General features: G+C 44.3%; 1 protein-coding gene across 1 annotated transcript; it reads right to left on the bottom strand.

Moving 5' to 3' along the window:
• Nucleotides 1-3,526: 3,526 nt before the first annotated feature.
• On the bottom strand, nt 3,527-21,933 carry Atpsckmt (ATP synthase c subunit lysine N-methyltransferase). The gene is made up of 5 exons (XM_051182615.1): nt 21,766-21,933; nt 16,905-17,182; nt 14,421-14,558; nt 12,358-12,408; nt 3,527-4,237 (listed from the first exon to the last, which is right to left on the bottom strand). Exons 1-5 carry the CDS (start codon nt 21,776-21,778, stop codon nt 4,067-4,069), a joined length of 651 nt encoding a protein of 216 aa, XP_051038572.1. The 5' UTR covers nt 21,779-21,933; the 3' UTR covers nt 3,527-4,066.
• Nucleotides 21,934-22,071: the final 138 nt, after the last annotated feature.

Raw genomic sequence — 22,071 nt, 5'->3', positions numbered from 1 at the left:
CACTCTGTTCACACACACACACACACAGAGAGAGAGAGAGAGAGAGAGAGAGAGAGAGAGAGAGAGAGAGCTGAATTTGCAGCAAACCCTGCAAGACCCCACTACCTAAATGTACCCACCAAACTGCAGAGATGTGTGCAGTTCTGAGTCTGTTTCTGGAGCTTGTGCTTTCGTGAAAATTTGGACATAATGCTTCTTTTCCGTAGTGATATGACAGAGAAGAAAACTAACTCAATGCCTCCCTTCCACCCTTGGATTAAACCCCGAGATCAATGAGCCGGTGTTTGATCAATCCTTCCTGGATAATGTTCACACCATAATATTAAATTAGAAAAATAAGACATCTAATTTCCCCACCTATAAAAGTTATATGGTCCTTTTGCTCATGTTCAATTTGCATCAGTTCATTGAGTCACAAGTGTGCCGCTTCCAAGAGAATCATGTGTCGTTATTACAGAGCACCTCAATCTAAAGGAAGGCACTCCACCTAAAAGAACTTCAAAACACCAGCGGTTTCCAAGCTGAGAGACATTACTGTGTTATTTAGATGCAGCTACCCCTTCACTTGTACAAATATCCGCCTTCCTATTCAAGTATATGGTCCACACTGTCATTAGAGATAATAAGTTCCTTGTGCTTAATACCTGTTTTGGCAAGTGGTATTTTCATTGGGTCTAAAAATTACTTATAGATGGGATCCTTAAGGGAACGGTTCACTCTGAGCAAAAGAAGGGCAGGTCAGGCTGTTCCCAAGGGTCTCTGGTCTTGTGGGCTGGCTCCTCCCACTTGGGACCACAGCACGCATGCTCCGGAGTCTGTTAACTTGACGGTCCAATGAGCACTGAGGTTCCTCTGGTCTCTGCTCTAGCCCTTAAATCTGGTATCTGGACCCCGTCTTAATGTTCCCGAGTCTAACAAAGTCCAAGTAGTTCCTCACTTCTGTCAGCACAGTCCAGCCACCAAGAGTGTGTCCCAACCCAACTAAGATAGTCAGCCCTGTTCCAGCTGACTGAGGGAGGCTGTATGGTCCCCATACGCTTGCTCTCTTGACAAGATTGGGAGTGGACAGTATCCCTTATGGGAAGATGAAGAGCCATTAGTGACCTATGCTAACAAGAGGCTTCAAGAACTGTGTCTATGGGCCAGTAAAAGGCTCAATGAGCAAGGTAACAAGGCCCTTGTTACCAAACCTGATGACCCGAGTTTGATCCCTAGGACTTACATGGTAGGAGGGAACTGATTCACACATGTTGTCCTCTGACCACCACATGTGTATAGTGGTACCACACACACACACACACACACACACACACACACACACACACAATGTCCATTCTAGCTAACCCTCAGACCTGAAATTTTAGAGCCCAGCTTTCCTGGCTTCATGGCTGTTTTGTTATAATTTAACTTCATTCACCAGTAGTACCCCAATACACTGACCACTTATTCTGCAAACCTACAGGGAAAAACAGCTATGAGCAACTTACATTTGTGGGGTGGCAATCCTGCAAAAACCACGCCCCACATTATTATCGTGGCTTTAGAGGTGCGTTCAAGTGATTCAGGAAAGTCTGGAAAGAGTGGAGAACCCCCATCATTTTGGTTCATCTTATGACTCAGATCCTTTGCAAACATTGCTTCTGCAATATCCCCACCAAGTGGCTGTTCAGCTTCTGCTTTCCGTTCACAGGTAGGAACTTCATGATCCAAGGCAAGCCAAGCTTCAACTAACTTCAGGGAGTACACTTCTACTGGGCATGGACTTCTTGTCTACATCTTCCCAAGGATCCTCAAGGCTCTCCGATGCTCATCAGCACACAGCCTCACACCAGGGCAGGCAGATGAGCACAGTGAGGAGCTCATGCTGATGAGCAAGGAGTCCTTGGATCAAAACATGTATGAGCGAGGAGTAACCCTGGGCTTGCACATGCTCAACAAGAGCCCCACCCAAGCTGCCATTCTGTCCTCTTTAGCTTTGAATTTATCAAGCTGGCACTGCTCTCTGACTCCAATCTGTTCAGACATGAACCTGTTTTTGACATTCAAATAGCTGTCATGAGCAAATGTGATCAGTGTCCTTAACCTAGTAACTGACAAAAATCCAAACTAGCCACCAAAAAGCCCTATCTTCCACTAGAAAAGTCACTGTTTACTTAACAAATCACCATCTCAAAGACTAATTCATAACCTCACAGAAGCTGGTCAAAACATTTCTAAGACACTCTGAGGTCATGGGACCCAGAGTGTCCCTAATGCTTACCATGTTAAAGGGGAAAATGGTAGGTACATATGACTGCAGTTTGATACCTTTACAAACTCAGAAACATATATAGAAAACTATGGAATACACCCAAAGTACAAAAGATCCCGCATCTACTGGCAAGGAGCAGTGGTGGCCCCTCTCAGTATGTGTCCAGAATATTATAGCAGTAGCTAGAACAGGAGGTGAGAGCAAGAAGCGGACAGCAGTGTGTGTTTCCACCAAAACCATCCAACCACACAGCAGCGCTCGATCACAGGAAAACCAGAGACCTGGAAAGTGATACAGCAGCAGGCAACAAATGGCTTAACACCTACACCCTCCGTGGGCTCCTCATAAACACACAAAGCTTCCATTTCTTCAGAGAACATCACACACTCTCGAGTTTACTGTCCCTTTCTGTCTCCTAAAGAAGAAACCCTGGAGGCCACCAGCCAGGCACGTGTTCTCATCATTATCCACACAGACTTCATGCATGTCACGAATGAGTGACAAAATGCATGTGTCTCCAGTCGGTCCTCACTTACAAGAGAATCATCAAATGCTTCTATTTTTACCATTTTAACTAAACATTCAGCCGCCTTTGAAAATTAAATTCCCATTAGGGCAGCTTGGGATCGGGGTCCCAGAGTAGGAGCACAGCTTGTTCTTTTCTCCAATAGGAGCAGATGAGGTGCTGCCACGCCACCATTCAATTCACTTTTCAGATCTATGAAGCCTGTCTACTCACGATCAAAGGTTTTCCCTAACCTGTCTTCTATCTAAATCAGCCAAGTCTCTTCTTGTGAGAAATGTTAAATAAATGGCTGTTCTCATAAAATACGAGAAGTGACTAGCAGAAATAATCGGTAACCTCCCTGCATACACTTTCCTTTTACAATTTACAGACCAGAGACTGCGGTAAATTTTAAAAACTGACCCCCCAGACCCAATGTTCAGTGTGTCACTGTCCTGACAGCAGACACCAAGGCTCGGAGATGCGAAGTCACTGCCCAAGGCCTTCTGCTAAGAACCAGAATCAACTCAGATCTCAGAGCTCACTCACCATTAAGCCTTTACCAACTTCTCCCTGGGCCTCATCAAAACTAAGATGTTATTCATGGTAACACCGTGACACCAAATGTACAACACTGCTAATCAAAGCCAAGTGCAATTTGTCACAATTTCCCCAATTTTAAAACACGCGCTTGTTATGTAGACTACTCACACACAGTTGAACATGCACATACACATATTTAATCAATAAAGTACAGCAAGCTACCAGCATTAGGACAATATATTCTTTATAAACATTACAAGATATACATGCCACTCTCTGAATCTTTTAGAAAATTAATTTAGCTACAAACTACAGAAAGGAGATAAATCTCACTCATGAACAACTGTAGGAAACTGAAGACATTGGCATGAGTGCCCCTTCTCTTCATCTGTGGCATTAAACCACATGCGTTGAGATAGATGACAACCTTCTAGACCATAAGCATGACTCAGTTATTTGTATCTTCAAGCATCTGAGAGTAGGAAAAGGTAGCAAACCCATTCAAAATATTCCACTAAGAGCAACATTACTGGGACTGTAGAGGAAGAATAATCAGAAGCTGAAGTCATCCTAAGCTACACAGAAAATTCAAGACCAAACCAAACTACGTGAAACCACCTTTACAACTGAATGTTTTCCTGAGCTCCTGTTCTTTTCTCCAAAAGGTAAAGGACAGCAACAGTGACTTCTCATTCCTTGTCGAGGAAAGTTTGTTCTGTGACCTCAGTGAAGGTCTACTGAATGACCCACCCACTTGATGCTCATGTTCAGACCCTCTTTTCCCGTCCCCTGAAAGTGCTCATGTCGTAGGCCCACACAGTGTCGATGCCCTCTCCAGCAGTGTGATTTGGAGTCCAGTGTGGGAAAGGGAACCTGCAGGCAATGACTCTAGCATCATCCTCAAGTTCAAGCTCAAGTTTCTTCTCCAGTTGCGGCATCTATGGAGAACAACAGCCATTAGGTTCCCGAACATCACTTCAGGCACAAACACTCATCAAGCAATCTATTAACACAAGAAGACACATTAACAGTCATACAAGGACATCTTCTAGTACCAATTATAAAATAATCTATTTTAACAGATACATATCATAAATGCTTGATTTTCTGACAAAAATCATGATATGACAATAAGTAAAAAACTAATTATTTTAAATGATCTACTACTTAAGCACTTTAATATAGTATATATTTCATGTATTTAAGACATATTTTTCTATACGTTTAACATCTCTGAATTGGAACACATCAAACAACTAACATTATCCTAGAATTGCAATCGCTGTTTTTTTTTTCCTCAATAACAACAGTACACTGTAGCATCAATGTTTAGAGTTGGTGAAATATTGTCTAATTAGACCATGAAAAAGTATACATTCTACCATTTAGAAATGATCTTAAGCCAAGAGGTGGCACACGACTTTAATACCAGCACTCACGAGGCAGAGGCAGGCAGATCTCTGAGTTCTAGGCCAGCCTGGTCTACAGAGTGAGTTCCAGGACAGCTAGGGCTACACAAAGAAACCCTGTCTTGGAAAACCAAAAGAGGAAAAGAAGAAACAATGTTTAACTGTGTACATAACTTACTGGTGATGCACATCCTCTCTTAGTAGTGTTTAGTTCTACGAGGTGCAGCCAGGACCTGACACACTGGGCACCCCTCCCCCACCAAGCTGTATCTGCAGCCATGACAGTGAATTTCTAGACAATATAGACTACATCAATCTCACATCATTGTATTACCCTATCTACCAATAAAGCGTTTTACATACTAGTGGAAGTACTGACATTTTAATTACATCAACAACTATTCAAAATTATCTGTAGTTTATAAAAATTATTAACACCCTCATATTCTAAAAATGCTTCACTTTCTACTCTTAACTGATTTTGAGATGGTGTCAGTTTGTAGACAAGCTGCAAGAACTAACAGAGAGGCTACCGGCAATCCACCCCAGCAGAGTTTTAGTGCTGTCTGCTTGTCCATTACAGCCCTCTTCCCCCACGAACTGTCTCTAAACTTTTAAGAAGAGGCTACATACAACACTGCTGTTTCTTACACACCTACGTGAGGCTCACACCAGGAAAACTTATTCTGCCCACAGCAACCCCAGGACAATTCAGTCTTTTTCTCCCAGTGGTACCCTGCACCCCCCAGGAAGGAGCTCTGTGCTCAGCCATATGGTTTCTTCAGTCTCCTAGTTTGGGGTTGTTCTTTTTTGTTTGCTTTGTGGAACTAGGATGGTCTGCCTTGTGTATGCCAACCCAAGGCCCTACCCCAGCTATACCCAGTTCAGCCTCTTCTGACCTGGGACAGTTCCTATCTTCCTTGTCTTTCAATGACAATAAACCAACAACCCTCACTCAGGTTCCTCTGCTAATTGCTTCTGATGGCTCAGTGGGTCTCTGGCAAAGGCCCACTGTAAGCCTGTAAACTTACCAGAGCTCCAGAAGCCCACCTGTTCTTAATGGTGCCATCAGCCACTTGCTCAGGCGAACCCGGTATCTCTGCAATGCATTGCCATCTCCCCTTTACCCTTAGTGACCATCTCTGCTCTAGAAGTAGCTAGAATGCTGTCAGTTTTTACTAGGAAGGCCACAAAGTGGCAAAGGGCTACTCCATCCCTCCCCTAGATCAGCAGTTCTCAACCTGGAGATTGAGATCCCTTTCGGGGTCAAACAATCCCTTTCACAGGGATCCCCTAAGACCATCAGAAAGCATAGGTATTTACACTATGATTCATAACAGAAGCAAGATTACAGTTATGAGGTGTGGAGGTCCCGGCAGGTGTCAATGCAGACAGTGATCAGCAAAGAAACAAGAATGAAAACCCAGTGTAGATTGACTTCATCAACCTGGGTCAGACTTCGGAGAACCTAATGCCAGCTGGTTCACTGTCAGCATATTTAAAACACAGTACACTTTGGGAAAAGATTTCCAAACAACCATCAGTCCAGTTCCAGGTGTACAATAAAGCTTAAGGTGCATCTACATCAAGACTCTTCTACAGCACATGTAATCATGAGGATGGGCTCTATAGGTAAAAAGCCTAGAATCCAATGTGGTCTCAGATCGACAGCAGAGTGGTTAACAGACCATATAATACTTGTGACAGCTACTCTAGAGATGTGTAATGGTCTACGGAGGAAAGAGTCTGGAATGACCATTCTGGGGACTTATGGTGGGGTCTGCCTCTATAGCAGAAGGTGAGTGGGGTCTGCCTCTATAGCAAAAGGTGGGTGGGGTCTGCTTCCACAGGTGGCAAAAAGGTCACTATGTCCTTAACAAAATCCACTCTCAACTTCCTAAATGGATGCGGGTATTAGCTTGTATCCCCCCAGGGAAGAGATACCCATGCATGATTAACCTTGCTTGTTCTCTTAGTGCTTCTCTGTGAGTACAAGGACCTCTGTGCTTGTACCCCCAATGAGGATGTAGCAACAAAAGTAATTTTATGGTTGGGAGTCACCACCCATGAGGAACTGTATTAAAGAGTCACAGAATTAGGAAGGTTGTGAACCACTGCTCTAAATGAACACTTAGTATTATGTTGCAAGGGCGAGCTTTTCCTTCCTGTGTCCCTCTGCCTCTCTGTCTGTAGCATCTATCTACTGCAAATATACCTATCCATACTCTAATTCTATTCCATGGTTCATAATTCACTGTTGGACCTGCTTATGCTAATGTTCAAACTGTCCCAATCTGGCCATGGTGCACCTCCTGCATCTGGCTGCTCTGTCCTTTGGACAAACTCCCATTAAATATCTTGAGTATTTCCTCATGTTTGGCTCAATAAAAATGTCCAAGCTTCCCTCCTATAACCCTAGATCAGCTATTCTCAAAGATTCCTAGTTCCCGTAGTGAAAAATGGTACTTAGAAATGAAGATCTAAGCAGAAACTACTCCCTCTGAAAGTAACTACAGCAAGACAGAGAAAACAGCTGGGCTCTCATGAAGGTTTCATTCTTGACCAGCACCTTACAAAAATGACTTGGAAAAAAACCCCAAGATATGGATGGAATAAGCCAAAATTCTAGTGCATCACTGGAATTGATAATGGAGAATAAATTCCACTAAGAAGAGAAGATTTCTATTCTTCTAACTGCCAGCAAAGAACTGAAAAAAATAAATTATTCCTTAAGGGAAAAATTAAATAAGCAGAAATGAGAAAACATGCATTTTTCAAAATACCAGGTTTCTTATGGTAATTTTGTTAATAAAAAGGTAATTGTAAATGTATTCAAATTCCTATTCTTTTCTCTTTTGTGGTTTCTTTCACTTCAGAGTGACTGTCATATGCTAAGTCAAGATAAACCTAAAAATGAAAGAAGATACCTCAATCATAAGAAATTAACTGACTAAATTACACATAAATATGCATCAAATCTGTCTTGATCTCACAGACACACACACACACACACACACACACACACACACACACACACACACACACACACACACACGGAGAGAAGTAGTGCTGTGTCATGCCTGTCTAATAGAATTCAAAATTATTCATATAATTATGGGTTGCAAAGTGACACAAATTCATCATATTCAAATCATAGCTTCAGAATTTGAAGCACATATTGAATCCGCTAAAGGCATAAAACAGACCTGTGGCTGAAAGAGCTGACCCAAGACCTAGCAGCCTCCTTCCTCCTCCACTTGGCTCCAAGGGTAGGGACATCCTTACCAAAGATCTCCTGAAGCCTTGACTGCTTATGCCTCACTTCCCAGACAAAGCTCAGGCCTTGAGCAGGTCCTCCCTGAGATCTGCCTGCCTCCTAGACTTGCCCCCATAGGTGTGCACAATCAGGTGTGAACCTGAGTTCCAGATCCTTCCTTACCCAAGACTGTCATGTGACTCCAGACAGTCATGTGACTGCAGACTCCAAGACTGCCAGTATGACTTCAGGAGCCCACACAGAGCTGCCTATACCTCTTTCAGCTCAGCTCCTGGTGAACCAAACATCCAAGATGCAAAAGACAAGAAGTAGCTAGCCTGGACTCCTGTTTCTTACCAATACTGGAGATACCTACTACTTCTGCTGAGTTTCTCTTGGGAATTTGAGGTCTTCTCACCAGCTAACCCAGTCTCAGTCAGGCACTTGGACACCGCAAAGAACATATAACTATCTCCCAGTCCCTAGTGTCTTGGTTCTGACCTCCATGCAGTGGTGGTCTTTTTCTGCCCAAACTAGTCTGCTCAACCTCAACAGTTCCTTCCCTTAGGAAGACCAGCATCCTTCATGTGCCGCTCCTATTCCATGACTCACCTCAAATTCACATCACCTCATCATCCGCACTTGCTTTTCGTTCTCCAGCCATGCAGGTCCTTGGCCTGAATGACTCTTCATGGATGGTATCCTTTCAGGGATACTGACCTAGCCCTGCTCCTTTCCTGTTCTCGATTAACTCCACAGAGCATATTCTCCTCTAGTACATGGCACATTCTATATAGATTTCTTATTTAACATATAATCTTCCCACTAGGGTAGAGGTATTGCCAGAACACAGTCCAAGAATGGAGTCACGGGAGAAGGACTTGGAATGATTTTGTGAGAACACTCCAAGAAAACAAGACAAGGGTCTTGTGACCTCGGTTTCTTTAAAGCATGGAATTGTTTTCAGATGGTTTCCATGCTCCTCCCAGGTGTAGTGGACGGGAGGGAGTTTACTTCAGATCACTCATTGTTGCTTGCTGTTAGTGAATTAATTAACTGTTTAATTAATTCTCTTTTATGACTCTCCTTTATGACTCTACAGAAACATGGTTTTGACACGTGTGGCTTGTCCTTGTGATTGAGTTCAGCTCGAGCTCATGAGAGCTTCACTCCAGTGACTCCTGTCTGAGGCTCTGCATGACTCATTCAATGGCTCCATTCTCCCAGGCCCTGCCACCGCTAGGGTGGTGACACACACAGGCACCTCAGGGCACTCATGCTTTGTCACGCACTCATATAGTCACGTGATAAGATCCTGCCTCGGTTGCAGCAGCCACACTTGCTGCACAAACAAAGGCTGCAGGCACAGAAGTATACAATATCCACTGAGTGGGACAGGGTGGAAGGTAGAACCCACCGAGGACAGCTTCAGAGAGGGAAGGGTAGGCATTCACTAAGCCCAGTGCAGAGTGGGCCTGAGAGCAACAAGAATGGATGGGCCCTGGGGAGCAGCACAGCGGATTGAGTCCAGGGACTGACAAGCTGAAGAATTGTGCAGAGAACTAACAAAAAATGACTAAGACAAGGTCACAAGTGGGCAAGGCCCACGCCAGGCTGAGTTCCATGGCATGTTTGGACCTTTTCCCTAAGTTAGCAAGATGTCACAGAGGGCTTACGGTTTGGTGTTTTGGTTTTTTGGGAGGGTGTTTGAGACAAGGTCTCATGTAATCCAGGCTGACCTCAAACAGGCTACGTGTCCAAGGATGGCCTTGAACTCCTGATACCGTGCCTCCACCTCCAAGTGGTGGGACTACAGGCATGCACCAGCACATCTGGTTTATGCAGTGTGGGGGGGAATTGAACCAGAGCTTCATGCACAAGAAACACCCTCACCACCTGAGCTGTATCTCCAGCCTCAGAACAAACACTCTTACCACATACTAATATCCTAGTATTATGATGACCCCGCCCCCTGACCACTGAACACCTGGCATTCAGGCAGATACTTAGATAGCTCAAAGGGTCCTGTGTTGCATGGCTACATTGAGCGTTACATGGCTGCTTAAGGACTCTGTACCATGTGCAAGCTTTCCCTTTTAAGCAAGCGCCTCCCACCTGTTTCCCTTCTCTCCTTCCACTCGGTTCCCAGTGGACCAACGCCTACCCCTCCCTTTGCTCCCTCTCCCCAATAAACTCCACATGGGTTTTTTTTAAAAAAAGACTCAACCTGTTCCATGCTTTAGAAAGAGCCTCTTGGTGCATAAATTCATGCTAAATATGAGTATTTGCAACCTTTGTAGAGAGTGTCCACCAGGTCCACATGGACTCCTCATCGCACTTCAATACACACTTCACATTAAAGTGGTAGCTGTAATTTCCACAACTGCACTGTACCATCAGAAATAAACCAGTTGGTATCAAAAGCAGGGCTGAGGAGTTAAATGCTGGCTGTTCTACTCTACGCTTGCCCAAGGCTCCTCCAGGCTCTCCAAGTGCCTGTCAGTGCATCAGCTACCCTGAGACACTTGCCCTGACACACTGGTTTTGGAGGGCCATCAGCCCATGTCAGGAGTACTGGGAGAATGGGATGCAATTTAATAACATCCTTACACAGACTGGTAAAGGACTTTCCCAGGCCACCCAGCTATGACAGGGCAAAGCTGGTCTCCAACTTCCCAGCCAGCATTCTCTCCTGACCCTCACCCTATCCACGTGACCAAGTTTGATGTGGGCTGAAAGTAGCGATTCCACTCGTGACAACTCAGCTCAACAGATGTCAAGAGAGCTCCTGGACAGCCCACTGTGTGCAGAACACCAGCTGGATCTTTAAGGAACACGAATGCTCTGTGAGTTCCCACCACTCCTCTTCCTTCCCAGAAACTGTGAAATGCTCACATTCCTTGCTTAAGATTTGCCTGTGTATAGCAGACTTAGCAATAGTTGCAAATGTATTTTCCAAAATAACCAGACCCACACTGCCCCTGAGGAAGCAGCCTCCACTCAGCATTACAAAGGCCACTGCTGCCCCCAGCAGGGCACCAGCCTAACTTCCTCTCCCCAGACAACATAGAATTCCCAGGAAATCTACTTTTCTACTTTAGACATTGAAGTTACTTGTCTCCAATATGCTCATTCTTACATCTTAGAAGGAAAAGCCCAAACACTGTAAGTAGTCAGCCTCCATCAAAGTGCTGTATCTATTCTATGATCCCAAATTACTTTTACTTGTGGGGTGGGGAAAGTTTGAGGGGAGGGGCTTACTCTGAAACCCAAACTTGTCCCAAACTTAAAGTAACCCTCTCCTCCCTTGGTCTCCTGAGTGCTGGGATTGCAGGTGTGAGCCCAAGCCTGACTCAAGCCAGGTTTTAAATGATCAGGGACCAAGACCTCACACCTGCCTTCACTTTTAGAACAAAAGCAGAGTTACTCACAGGTCCGTAGCAGACATACAGTATGCCATCATTTCTGGTTTGTAAAAAACAAGGATGTCCCAATGTGGGGGTCAATTTCTCAAGCAGTTAAACACTGTGTATAAAAGTCCCAAGCATAGCTGGGCATGGTGGCATATGCCCATAACCTCTACGCATAGGAATTGGAGACTGCAAGTTGAAAGCCAACCTGAGTTACATAGTAATTCCCAGGCTAGCCAAGGCTGCACATGATACTCTAGCTCAAAAAGCCAACAAAAGCCTAAGGCATAAATAAGAAAAAAAACAAAAATGAAATTCCCTTTTTATTTTAGTTTAAAAACCCTATCAGTTATACAGTGCCATTTCAGCAAACATCCAATTCTGCCAAGATTATTATGGCTACAATTGCAGACTTTGAGAAGTAAAAAGGGATTGATCTCTCTGGTCTCTAAAGCAGCACAGGGCAGTGAAGCATTCTGCCCCGACCATCTCTGCAAAGGCTAGAGAAGCCCATTTTCAGTAAAATAGTGTGGCATTTTCACTTTGAGAGTACAAAATCAGAGTTCAATACTCAGCTCTTTGGCAAATCTGTGAATTGGAGGAAATTGAAAGCTGTCAATGCTCATCCGCCCTTAAAATTATCTTCCAGCAAAACTGAAGAATGATCAATTCAACGGGAACATCCCTTTGAATGAGTGAGCAGCCATGAAAACCAGCAACTGTTCTCAACGCTAGGGCCTCATAAAGCAGTTTTCAAACTGGGATTGGTAAGCCATTGAGATTTTTTTTCCCCTCTGAGCTAAAATTTTTAAATGTGGCTCAATCTTTAATGATTAAACGTTGAAGGCCCTTAGTATTTTATTAAACCAATGGACTGAAATCCAATGTGCCCTCAAAGTCACTGGGAAGCCATCACTGCATGTGTGAGAGGCAGCTGATGGGGCCTGACATTACAGATCCCAAAGGACGGGGCGCATACTCACCATCTGGGGCACACCAAAAATGACAACATTGGAGTACTGTGCAAAGGTGACCTAAACAAGATGGGGAATAAATGCTAGATTAATGCTAAGAAGTCAAGAATCACAGTAACTTATCTCACTGGAGCGCACATGGCCAGGCAGCAGGCCTTCACGAACTCCCCCAAAGAAAAGCCTCCTTAAGAGGCACAGCAGAAAGAACACATTGCCCACACTCTGATGCATGCCACTCAAATACAGCAGCTTTCCAGATGCATCCTGGGCCTCATCTCCCCATCCTCACAACGACTCCACCAAGACAGAACCGTGCCCTGCTGCCAGTCAAATCACCTAAGGCCAACCTGTTTCACACAGCGGCATCTTCAGACTTCTAATCTTCCTCTTCCCGAAAACAGTGCATTGAAAGGTCAATAAAATGGCTTTTGCAGCAGTTGAAAGATGGGGTAAAAGTGCTTTGCCAGTCAAAATTCTTATTGCCCAATAAAAGTCGTATTTACTCTATGGAGACCATTTAGCTATATACAGCCTGAAAACAATACAACCAAAATCCAAGTGCATTTTTATAAGCTGTGAGGACAGTGGGAAATTCTTATTTAAGAAACAGCACTTTGAAGCTTCCTAACACAAAACACAGGCTTTTTTTTTTTTAAACAACAATAGCACAGGCACTAAGATCAACAATTAATAAATGGGACCTCGTGAAACTGAGAAGCTACTGTAAGGCAAGGACATTGTTGTAATTTAAGAAAAGCAGCTCGTGAGAGTAAGATGCCATGTGACAGGTTCAAGCAGAAGGTTTTTCTTTTATTAGAGAAAGGGATCATAAAAAGGGGGGAGACTGGCCTCCAGAAACAGGGGCAGCAGGTGGTTGGGGGGGGTAGGCAGGGCCCTTTTAAAAGGGAACATGAGTGAACGTTCACAGGTGATGCTCGAGAGAGGAGAGACAGAGCAGAGAGATGAGAGGGAGAGAAAGAGGAAGATGTGAGGTGGGCACAGCCCTTTTAAAAGGGAATATAGCACATAGTGAATGTGCACAGGTGATGCTCTTAGTGGCTGCAGCTGAAGGCGTATCCTGTCAGAACCCCAACGGCAGGCCAGTACAGATGTCTGAATACTAACAGACATCATCAATAGGACAAAACAAAAAGGCAGCCCATAGAATAGGAAAAGATCTTCACCAATTCTACATCTGACAGAGAGCTAATAGCCAAAATTAACAAAGACCAAGAAACTAGACAACAAACTAAATAATCCAATTTTAAAAAACAGGGTACAGATTCAAATAGAGAATTCTCAAAAGAGGGAACTCAAGTGGCCAAGAAACAAAGAAATGTTCAACATCCTTAGCCATCAGGGAAATACAATGCAAATCAGTTTTGACATTCCATCTTTTATCTATCAGAATGGCTAAGATTAAAAGTACAATTGACAGCTCATGCTGGCCAGGATGTGCAACAAGGACAGTCCTCCATTGCTGGTTTAGTTGATGTCCCTGGAGGCCTGCTCTGTTCTGAGGGGAGGTGGAGGGAGGGAGGATCTGGGAGAAAGAGAAGGTGGGGGCGAAAGGCCAGGAGGAGGGCAAAGAGGAGAAACTGCAGTTGGGATATAATATAGAGAAGAATGTACATAAATTAAAAATATAAAAGTAAAGAGCACAAATATATTTAGAAAATCCTTTTATGATTACGAGAAGGAGCCACCATAGCACGGCTCATAGTCTCTTCCTTTTATCATCCATTTTTGTCTCTCTTAACATGCAAGCACACACACAGAAAAGCCAAATATTTATCAAGAATAACCTATGATTTCCAAGTGAAATATCTCATTATTTCACCAAAAAAGTTAATGCTTTAATTTAGTTAATGAATTCTTAGCATTCATATGACTTTTTTTTTCCAAACGTGAAGCCTCTGCACTAAAGCACAGCCTATAACAAATCTACCATGTTACAATGCATTTGCACGGTTAACACCAAAACATGCATTTGGACTTAATTTTTCTTGTCAGTCACACTATGACTAAAGAAGTTCGCTCATCTACCACCATCCTCTGCATTCATTACATACCTTCCACAGATCTGAAACATAAAACTTGGCAGAGCCATGCACACCTTCTCTCCAGGCACGGTATCTGGAATACCAAACCAGCCAGGGGTTCAGTTCATAGCCCACAGCTGGGAACCCTTCCTTTGCAGCTGCAATCACCTGGACAGAGTAGGGGTTAACAAAAGAAAAATGCCATCTTGCATGAGAGTTCCATTTCTAGGGTTTATAACCCTAAAAGAGTCCACTAAAAGGCAACTCTTGAAAGCTATTGGGAAAGAGGAAGGGATCATTGTAAGGGGAAATATGGTAGTTTTAATGGCAATGGCCCCCATAAGCGAGTATAATTGAAGACTCGGTCCCCAGTTGGTGAAACTGTTTGGGAAGGGTTAGTAAGAGTGGCCTTACCAATGGTGGTTGTGCACACCAGTTCTCAGGAAGCAGATCTGAGTTCAAGGCCACCCTGATCTACAGAGAGGGTTCTAAGACAGCCAGGGATACACAGAGAAACCCTGTCTCAAAAAAAAAAAAAAAAAAAAAAAAAAAAAAAAAAACACACAAGGAAGAGTGGCTTCCCTCAAGGAGGTATGTTCTGGGAGCAGGCTTTGAGGTTTCAAAAGCCTGCAGCACTCCCAGCTAGCTCTCTCTCTGCCTTCTGCACATACACCAGACGTGAGCTCTCAGCTACTGCTCCAGCACACAGCCTGGTGCCATGCTCCCCATCATAAATGCTCCCCACCATGATGGTATGGACCCTAACCCTCGGTAAGTCCCCAAACACTCTATGAGTTCTTGGTCATGGTGTCTCATCACAGCAATAGAAAAGTAAACAGGAGTGAGGAGATGGTAAGTGGAATGATCAGGATCAAAGTGCATTGTGTATGTGGACAAAATTTCACAATGAAACCCATTATTTCATATAATTAGTATCAGCTTAAAAAGAAAAGAAAAAGCTACTACTCATTTTGATGAAGACCTCGTGTAAAAAATGTTTTAACTAGGCAGGGGATGGTGGTGGTGTGCCTTTATTCCCAGCACTCAGAAGGCAGAGGCAGGTGAATCTCTGTGAGTTCCAAGGCCAACTTGGGCTACAGAGCTAGTTCCAGGACTGCCAAAGCTGTTACACAGGGAAACTCTGTCTCTAAAAGTTATATCTTAATGTTAGAGTTCATGGACAAGACATGACTAACCCAAAGTTTTCTACATTTTGTCAAAGATTTTGCTTTGAGTTCAGGCTTGTGTTGAACAAATGCATCCCTAATTCTGGCTCAGCTAACCCTAGGTGACAAAAAACCAAACCAAAAACCACCATGGCTGAAAATCTGCACATCTCTCCATCACTGGCTGGCAGAGCAGCAGGGAAAATAGAAGTGAATAGTGGATAATGCATAATAAAAATAACCTGTCCAAAGACCATAGCCCTCAGAAGCTCACAACAGCTGCGGTCACCTGCATGCAATAAAGCCAGTCAACCTGCTAGCTTGGAATGGAGAGAGAGGCTCACAAGCCCCGCCCCCAGCCAGATGGGAAAGTTCAGTGGTGAGCAGTGATAAGTGAACACTGGGAATTACTTAATATCCCAGAATTAAAAATGGTTAAATATTATGTTTCATGACATTCTGCCACAGTATAAGCAATGTTTAGGGCGCCTGAGACACTTCAGTGTCTCTATCATGACTTGATGTCTCAGCCACAAAGCCAGTGTCCATGGGACCTAGAAAATATGGTACAGGCCTGCCTGTCTGCACGCCACATGCTGCCAGGACAAAAGCCCTTCCCGGTGCTGCCCCCACTCCTGCTCATGGTCAGGGTGAGGCCACCTTCCTCACTGAGGACCAACCACCTGACAGTGACCTTGTCTTTACTCAGAGATTCAGGCTGGGGTCACAACATGTCAAAGTCATTACAATTCTAATTTGTTTCTAAGACAAGACCTCTTGTAGCTGGCCTTGAAGTCCTGATCCTCCTGCCTCTACCTCCCAAGTACTGGGATTTCAGCTACATACTATCTATGCCCACCCTGAAATCCTATCTTTAGGCAAACAGAGCTTCACCAATGGCCCTTCTCATTTTAGCTTTCCATCAGCCCCAAGGAATCTTTACTTACTCATGTGTCAATAGAGAGAAATATAAAGCAAGCATCTAAACTGCAAAAAAGTAAAGGTAGTTTAACTCCACAAGTCCACGGTTCTTGTAATCATGCCATATTTACTGGACCAAAATTTCTACTAGACTATTTGGTAATTAGCAATTAACTGCTCCTTTCTATCCGGCATGTTTACAGAGTACTTTTCCTCCAGCAGGAAAAAAAAAAAAAAAAAATCAAAGAAATGAACGCTAAACACATGCTGGTGGTCCAACAGTTTAGCCAAACACAAAATGAAACATAGACTTTTCATTTTCAAACTGTCACATTTGGCAAATCTTTGCAGAAGTCTCATAAGAATCATAAAACACAAGTTTTAACAGTTCTGGTTCCAAGCCATAAGATATTTTGACATAACTCACAATGCGTCCATCGCCACTGCCGATGTCCACCAGGGGTCCTCTTCTGTGTCTCAGCATCTTCACAACATTTTCAATCTGCTTCGATGTCGCAGGTACAAATGGCAAACACACTTTCCGGAGGGCTGGTGTGATGAATGGTGTAGCCACAGCATATACTGTCACCAGCGCCCCACCAATGATCCCAGTAAACAAGAACCCCCAGTTGTTCTTCTTCAAGTTGTTGGACTCCAAACTGGTAGGCAGAACATGGCCCGACTGCCTTTCTTCCTCAGATATTTCTAGGTATGAACCATTGTTGAAAGAAAGCAGAAACACACACAGCACGCATTTGAAAACCAAGGCCACATCTTCTCAACAATTCTTCTAACATTCTTATTTATTTATGTTATGTGTGTACATGTGTGTGCATGTACACACACACACACACACACACAGAGAGAGAGAGAGAGAGAGAGAGAGAGAGAGAGAGAGAGAGAGAGAGGCCAGCAGAGATATCGCAGTCCCTGACGTTTTAATTTAAGAAAAGCAGCAGAGGGTTTTTTTATTAGGGAAAGGGATCATAAAAAGGGGGAAGGGGAGGAGGGAGATCAGCCTCTGAGATAGGAGCAGCAGGAGGGAGGAGAAAGCAAAGAGGGAGAGAGAGAAGCAGGAACAGACGTTGCTCCTAGTGGCCGCAGCTGAGGGTGTATCCTGTCAGAACCCCGAGAACAGGCTGGTACAGATGCCTGAACACTAACACCTGAAGCTGCGGTTACAGGGGGTTGTGGCTGCCTGACATGGGTGATGGGAACCAAACCTGTGTCTTCTGTAAGAGCAGTAAGTGCTCTTAACCAGTGAGCAAGCTCTCCAGCCAACTCTTTTTAAAGAATATATTCACTGGAAACAGCCTAATTTACAAGTATAAAATTCTACAATGACTTCAAAACTACAATGACCAAATTAAAATGATTTGGAGGAAATTCTTCAATACTAATGAAAAGTCAAAATCTTTTTTTTTTTTTTTTTCCCCAACGTACTAGTTTAGTACATGTTTAGGACTCCAGTAATTAATGTGTTATCTCAGTGTCCATTATTGCAAGTTTTAATCATAAACTTCACATTTTTACAGTCTGAACGAACAAAGCTTAAAGAAAAAACAATCATGAAAATGTCCAGTTATTGCCCATTTAAAGTGGGCTGAATGCACTATACACCAAAACTGCCCTATCATCTACAATCTAGTTGCTTTTGAAGCAACCAGAGATGAAAATCAGATTTTGCTGAAGTGTTTAATACATATGCTAATAAAAAAAATTGTTAAAGCGCATGGAGGGGTGGTTATCTCAATAGTCTCAGCACAGAAGAAAGCAAACATTCTAATCTATGACTGTGGAGAAATGAATGTCACCTTAATAGTCCTCCTCTTGAGTTTGCCCTTTAAAATGCATCCTTAGTGAGATGCAAAACTGAAGGGAAACAAGGTTGATTAATGACAAGTAAAGCACAGCTAAAAGCTAGACAAGGTGCCAGCTCTGTCACAGGGTTAACATGACCTCACAGCCCTCCTGATGAACCTCCACCTCCATCAAGTGTGGGCCCCAGAGCGGCTGGGGAAGTGACTGAGTTGGTGCAGGTAAGGCACTTATAAGGCTCGGGCACACAGGAAGCAGAGGCACCCAGTGTCAACTATTTACACATCACTGGAACAATGTGGAACCCATGGCAAACAGAGCAGTGCTGTGGGTAAGACTGAAAACACAGGAATCCACAGGAAGCAGGAAACAGTCAGAGGAGGGACAACAGATGCTCGCCATTCACATGTGGCTGGTCATAGCTGTCAGGTCATTCAAAAGGCATGCAGCGTGTATTCCAAGCTGCTCTAAGAAGTGGCCACAACCTTACTGGCTTACAACACATTTCTCACTGTCCACAGGAGGTCAGAAGTCTGCAGTGGGTAGACAAGGCTGCATTCCTCCTAAGGCCTTTAGACCAAGAAGTTCCTTTACACATCCCAGCCTTCAAAAGCTACCTACATGCTTTGACTTTTAGCTGCTTCCATCCTGAAATCTCCTTTCTTCCATCCCCATCCTTCTTTTTGACAGCAATGTGCACACCTAGTTTGTCCAAGATAATCTCTGATCCAAGATCTTCAGTCACATTTGATCAAGCTACATCAGTTAGAATGCAGATATGTGGGGGACGGGGGCATTCTACCCACTATACCCGTAAGTGGGTAGACTTAAAACTGACTTAAAACCATGAACATCGGACAGAATAAGAGCTGCAACGCAGCAACTGGTCACAATCCAGGACAGCTCTCCACACCCCGTTTCCTCGGCTCCGCGTGGCTTTATTCCCTTGCTTCTGACACCCCTTAAAGTGAGTTTTAGAGCTGCTTTTGTAGTAGAGAGACATGAGAAGGGGGGCGGGTGCTGCTGTGATCATGAGGAAGGGAAGCTATGTCTGATGCTGTGATGGGCGGTCTACTGCTTATGCTGCCATTTAGGCGTATAAAATTACCTTTAGGTGTTTGACAGTAGAAACCTTCAGTAATTTCAGTTATAATTTTGACACTTGTGGAAGAGAAGCCAAGGCTCATTTTTACTTTGCCTTCATGCAGTGTTCTCCTAGGAGCATCCTAATGGGACACAGCACAGGTTGTAGACACATTTAAGAGACAGTCCTGGTGTCTCAGAACCTAAGCTAGCTCTCTAACATCTGATAAGCTGCTACTGTAGTATGGATTGCTAACTGGAGAATTTTTCATTTTCTTTTCCTGCATAACTCAAAACTTAAGAAAAAGTTTATTACCCTTCTGATTATCATGTTTAAATTAACATGTATAAGGTATAAACAGAGAAAGACTGTGCAACAACTGTTAAAAGCCATCCTTGAAGACTACCAATGGGAAGAGTGGAGGCTCCATTGTTTTTTCCTTTTGAGACAGTCTTGCTATGAAGGCCATGCTGCCCTTGAACACATATTGAGCCTCTTGCCTCAGCCTAGAAGCATGGTGTTTTAGGCTTTACTGGGACAGAATTAATACAATTTGTCCACTGGATGTGTACAATTCAATGGGTTTTAGTATGGACGTATGCAACCCTAATCAGTTTTAGAACATTTTCATTGCCCACGTGCCCCTAATCCTTTAGCTGTCCCCATCCACCCTCTGCTGTCCCCTAAGTGACTATTATTTTTGGTCTCTATGTCCTCTACTTTAGACTTACATCAAATAGCTTGCAAAGGCCAGGGAGATGGCTCTGGATACAGTGCTTGTTGTTCAAACATGATGACCTACGTTCAGATCCCCAGCACCCCTGCAAAAGATAGATACACCCCCAGCACTGGACCCCAGGGATTGGCTCACCAGCCAGCCTAGCCAAAACAGGCAAGTTCCAGGCTCAGTGGACAAGCCTGTCTCAAACAATAGAGTACAACAGAAATACCTTATGTGAAGCTCTAGCCTACATGGGTACACATATGGAACTTATGCACACACAAACATACATATAGTATGTGGTCTTCTAACCAGGATCTGCATTTAAAATGATGTACTCTAGAGTCGCCGACCATCGATTCCTTATCACAATTTGATTCCTTTTTATAGCTGAACATAATCCCGTCATATAGACCACACTGGTTATCAATTTGGGCAATAATTAAAACACGGATCAGCTGGCCCAAATTCTACCTCATCTGTACCCTTCCATAAAACCAGCAATGTATGCAATAACAAGGTCCTGGTCTCCAGGGTCTTCCAGCTGGTCTGTGTAAGTAGTGGGGACCAACTGAGGTAGACAAAGGATCCAAGAAATGTTACAGGAACAAATGGTGGGGAACTGTAAGTAGAAAATTTGAACTGAGGGCAAAAGCAGCGAGCCTTGGAACCAGGGCAGGACAGAGTAGGAGTCTTTGAATGCAAGTGGTCATTGCTCTCTCCTTCACCACGTGGGATGGAGATCTAGCACCCGGTTGTAGACTTGGCAGCAAGTGCCTTTACTTGCTGAGCAACCCTTGAAGGCTTTCATGAAACCATACTTGATGACTACCCATAGATGAATGGCTAGAGTTCGGTATATACACACAATGGAGTTTTATTCAGTTGCAAAATAGGAATGACTCATGCAAATAAGTTTTCTCTCAGATGTAAAATCTTGACTGATTGGGGGCGGGGGAGGAGGGCAATCCACAATCCCAGCATCCCTCCGGGAAGAAGATCTCTGTGAGTTGGAGATCAACCTGGTCTACAGAGCAAGTTCTAGGACAGCCCGAGCTCACGTAACCCTTTCCTTGTCTGGTATAAGGGCAATGACATAAAATGGAGAGATGGTTCGGTGGCTAAAAGCACTGGCTGCTCATCCAGAGGTCCCGAGTTCAATTCCCAGCAACCACATGGTGGCTCACAACCATCCATAATGAAATCTGGTGCCCTCTTCTGGCCCGCAGGGATACATGCAAGCAGGACAGTGTATACATAATAAATAAGCATTTAAAAATAAAAATACTGCGTGCTGACAACCAGGCCCCTCAACACTTCCAGCGACCATGTCAAGCAGGCAAGATTATTGCTGCTGTTTTTGCAGAGAAGAAAACAAAACCACAGGCTCAGTAACTTCAGTGAGCCCAGCAGCCCTGGGCCTTCAGATCCGGCTGAGAACTAAGTGGCGTGCGGTGTGCACGCAGCCGGGAAGCAAGCACTGTGGTCGCCACCACCCAACCAGAAGGAAACCCGCAGGGGCGGGCGTGCGGGACGGCGCAGGCGCAGAGCGCGGCACCCACGCGCGCCCGCGACCACGCCTGCTGCCGGCCGCGCACCCGCGCCCCACGCGCGCCAGCGCCGCAGGGAACAGAGGAACCCGCCGCCATGCCGGCCAAACCTCACCTCCTCTCTCCATCGCGAAACTTCCGGGGTAGGCCGGAAGTGGAATCTACCATCTTCCCAGAGCCGGGGTGGGAATGAAGGAGAAACTGTCTTAGGGAAACTAGCTCCCTGCCGCCAGTCTGTAGCCAGAAACCCTCAGAAATCCAAACCTTCAATAAGTGGCTGAATTAGCATTTGGGTTCTAGACATCGCCATCAGGGTTTTGGAATCTCCCCCCTAGCTTCGTGGATAATAGAAGTTTCCAAGAGCTGAGGATTCCAGAAGTTACTGTGGGTCGTTAAAAGAGTCACAGTCGGGAAAAAAAAA

The sequence above is a fragment of the Phodopus roborovskii genome, unplaced genomic scaffold (genome assembly GCF_943737965.1).
Source record: "Phodopus roborovskii unplaced genomic scaffold, PHOROB, whole genome shotgun sequence".
Lineage (NCBI taxonomy): Eukaryota > Metazoa > Chordata > Mammalia > Rodentia > Cricetidae > Phodopus > Phodopus roborovskii.
Note: the sequence above shows the minus strand (reverse complement) of the source record. Positions and strands in the feature narration are given on the sequence as shown.

Coding starts and splice junctions, on each gene's coding strand:
- Atpsckmt (XM_051182615.1), bottom strand. Junction 14,559..16,904: donor GCAGTGGCGATGGACGCATT/GTGAGTTATGTC, acceptor TACTCTGTCCAG/GTGATTGCAGCTGCAAAGGA. Junction 12,409..14,420: donor ATGTTTCAGATCTGTGGAAG/GTATGTAATGAA, acceptor CATCTTGTTTAG/GTCACCTTTGCACAGTACTC.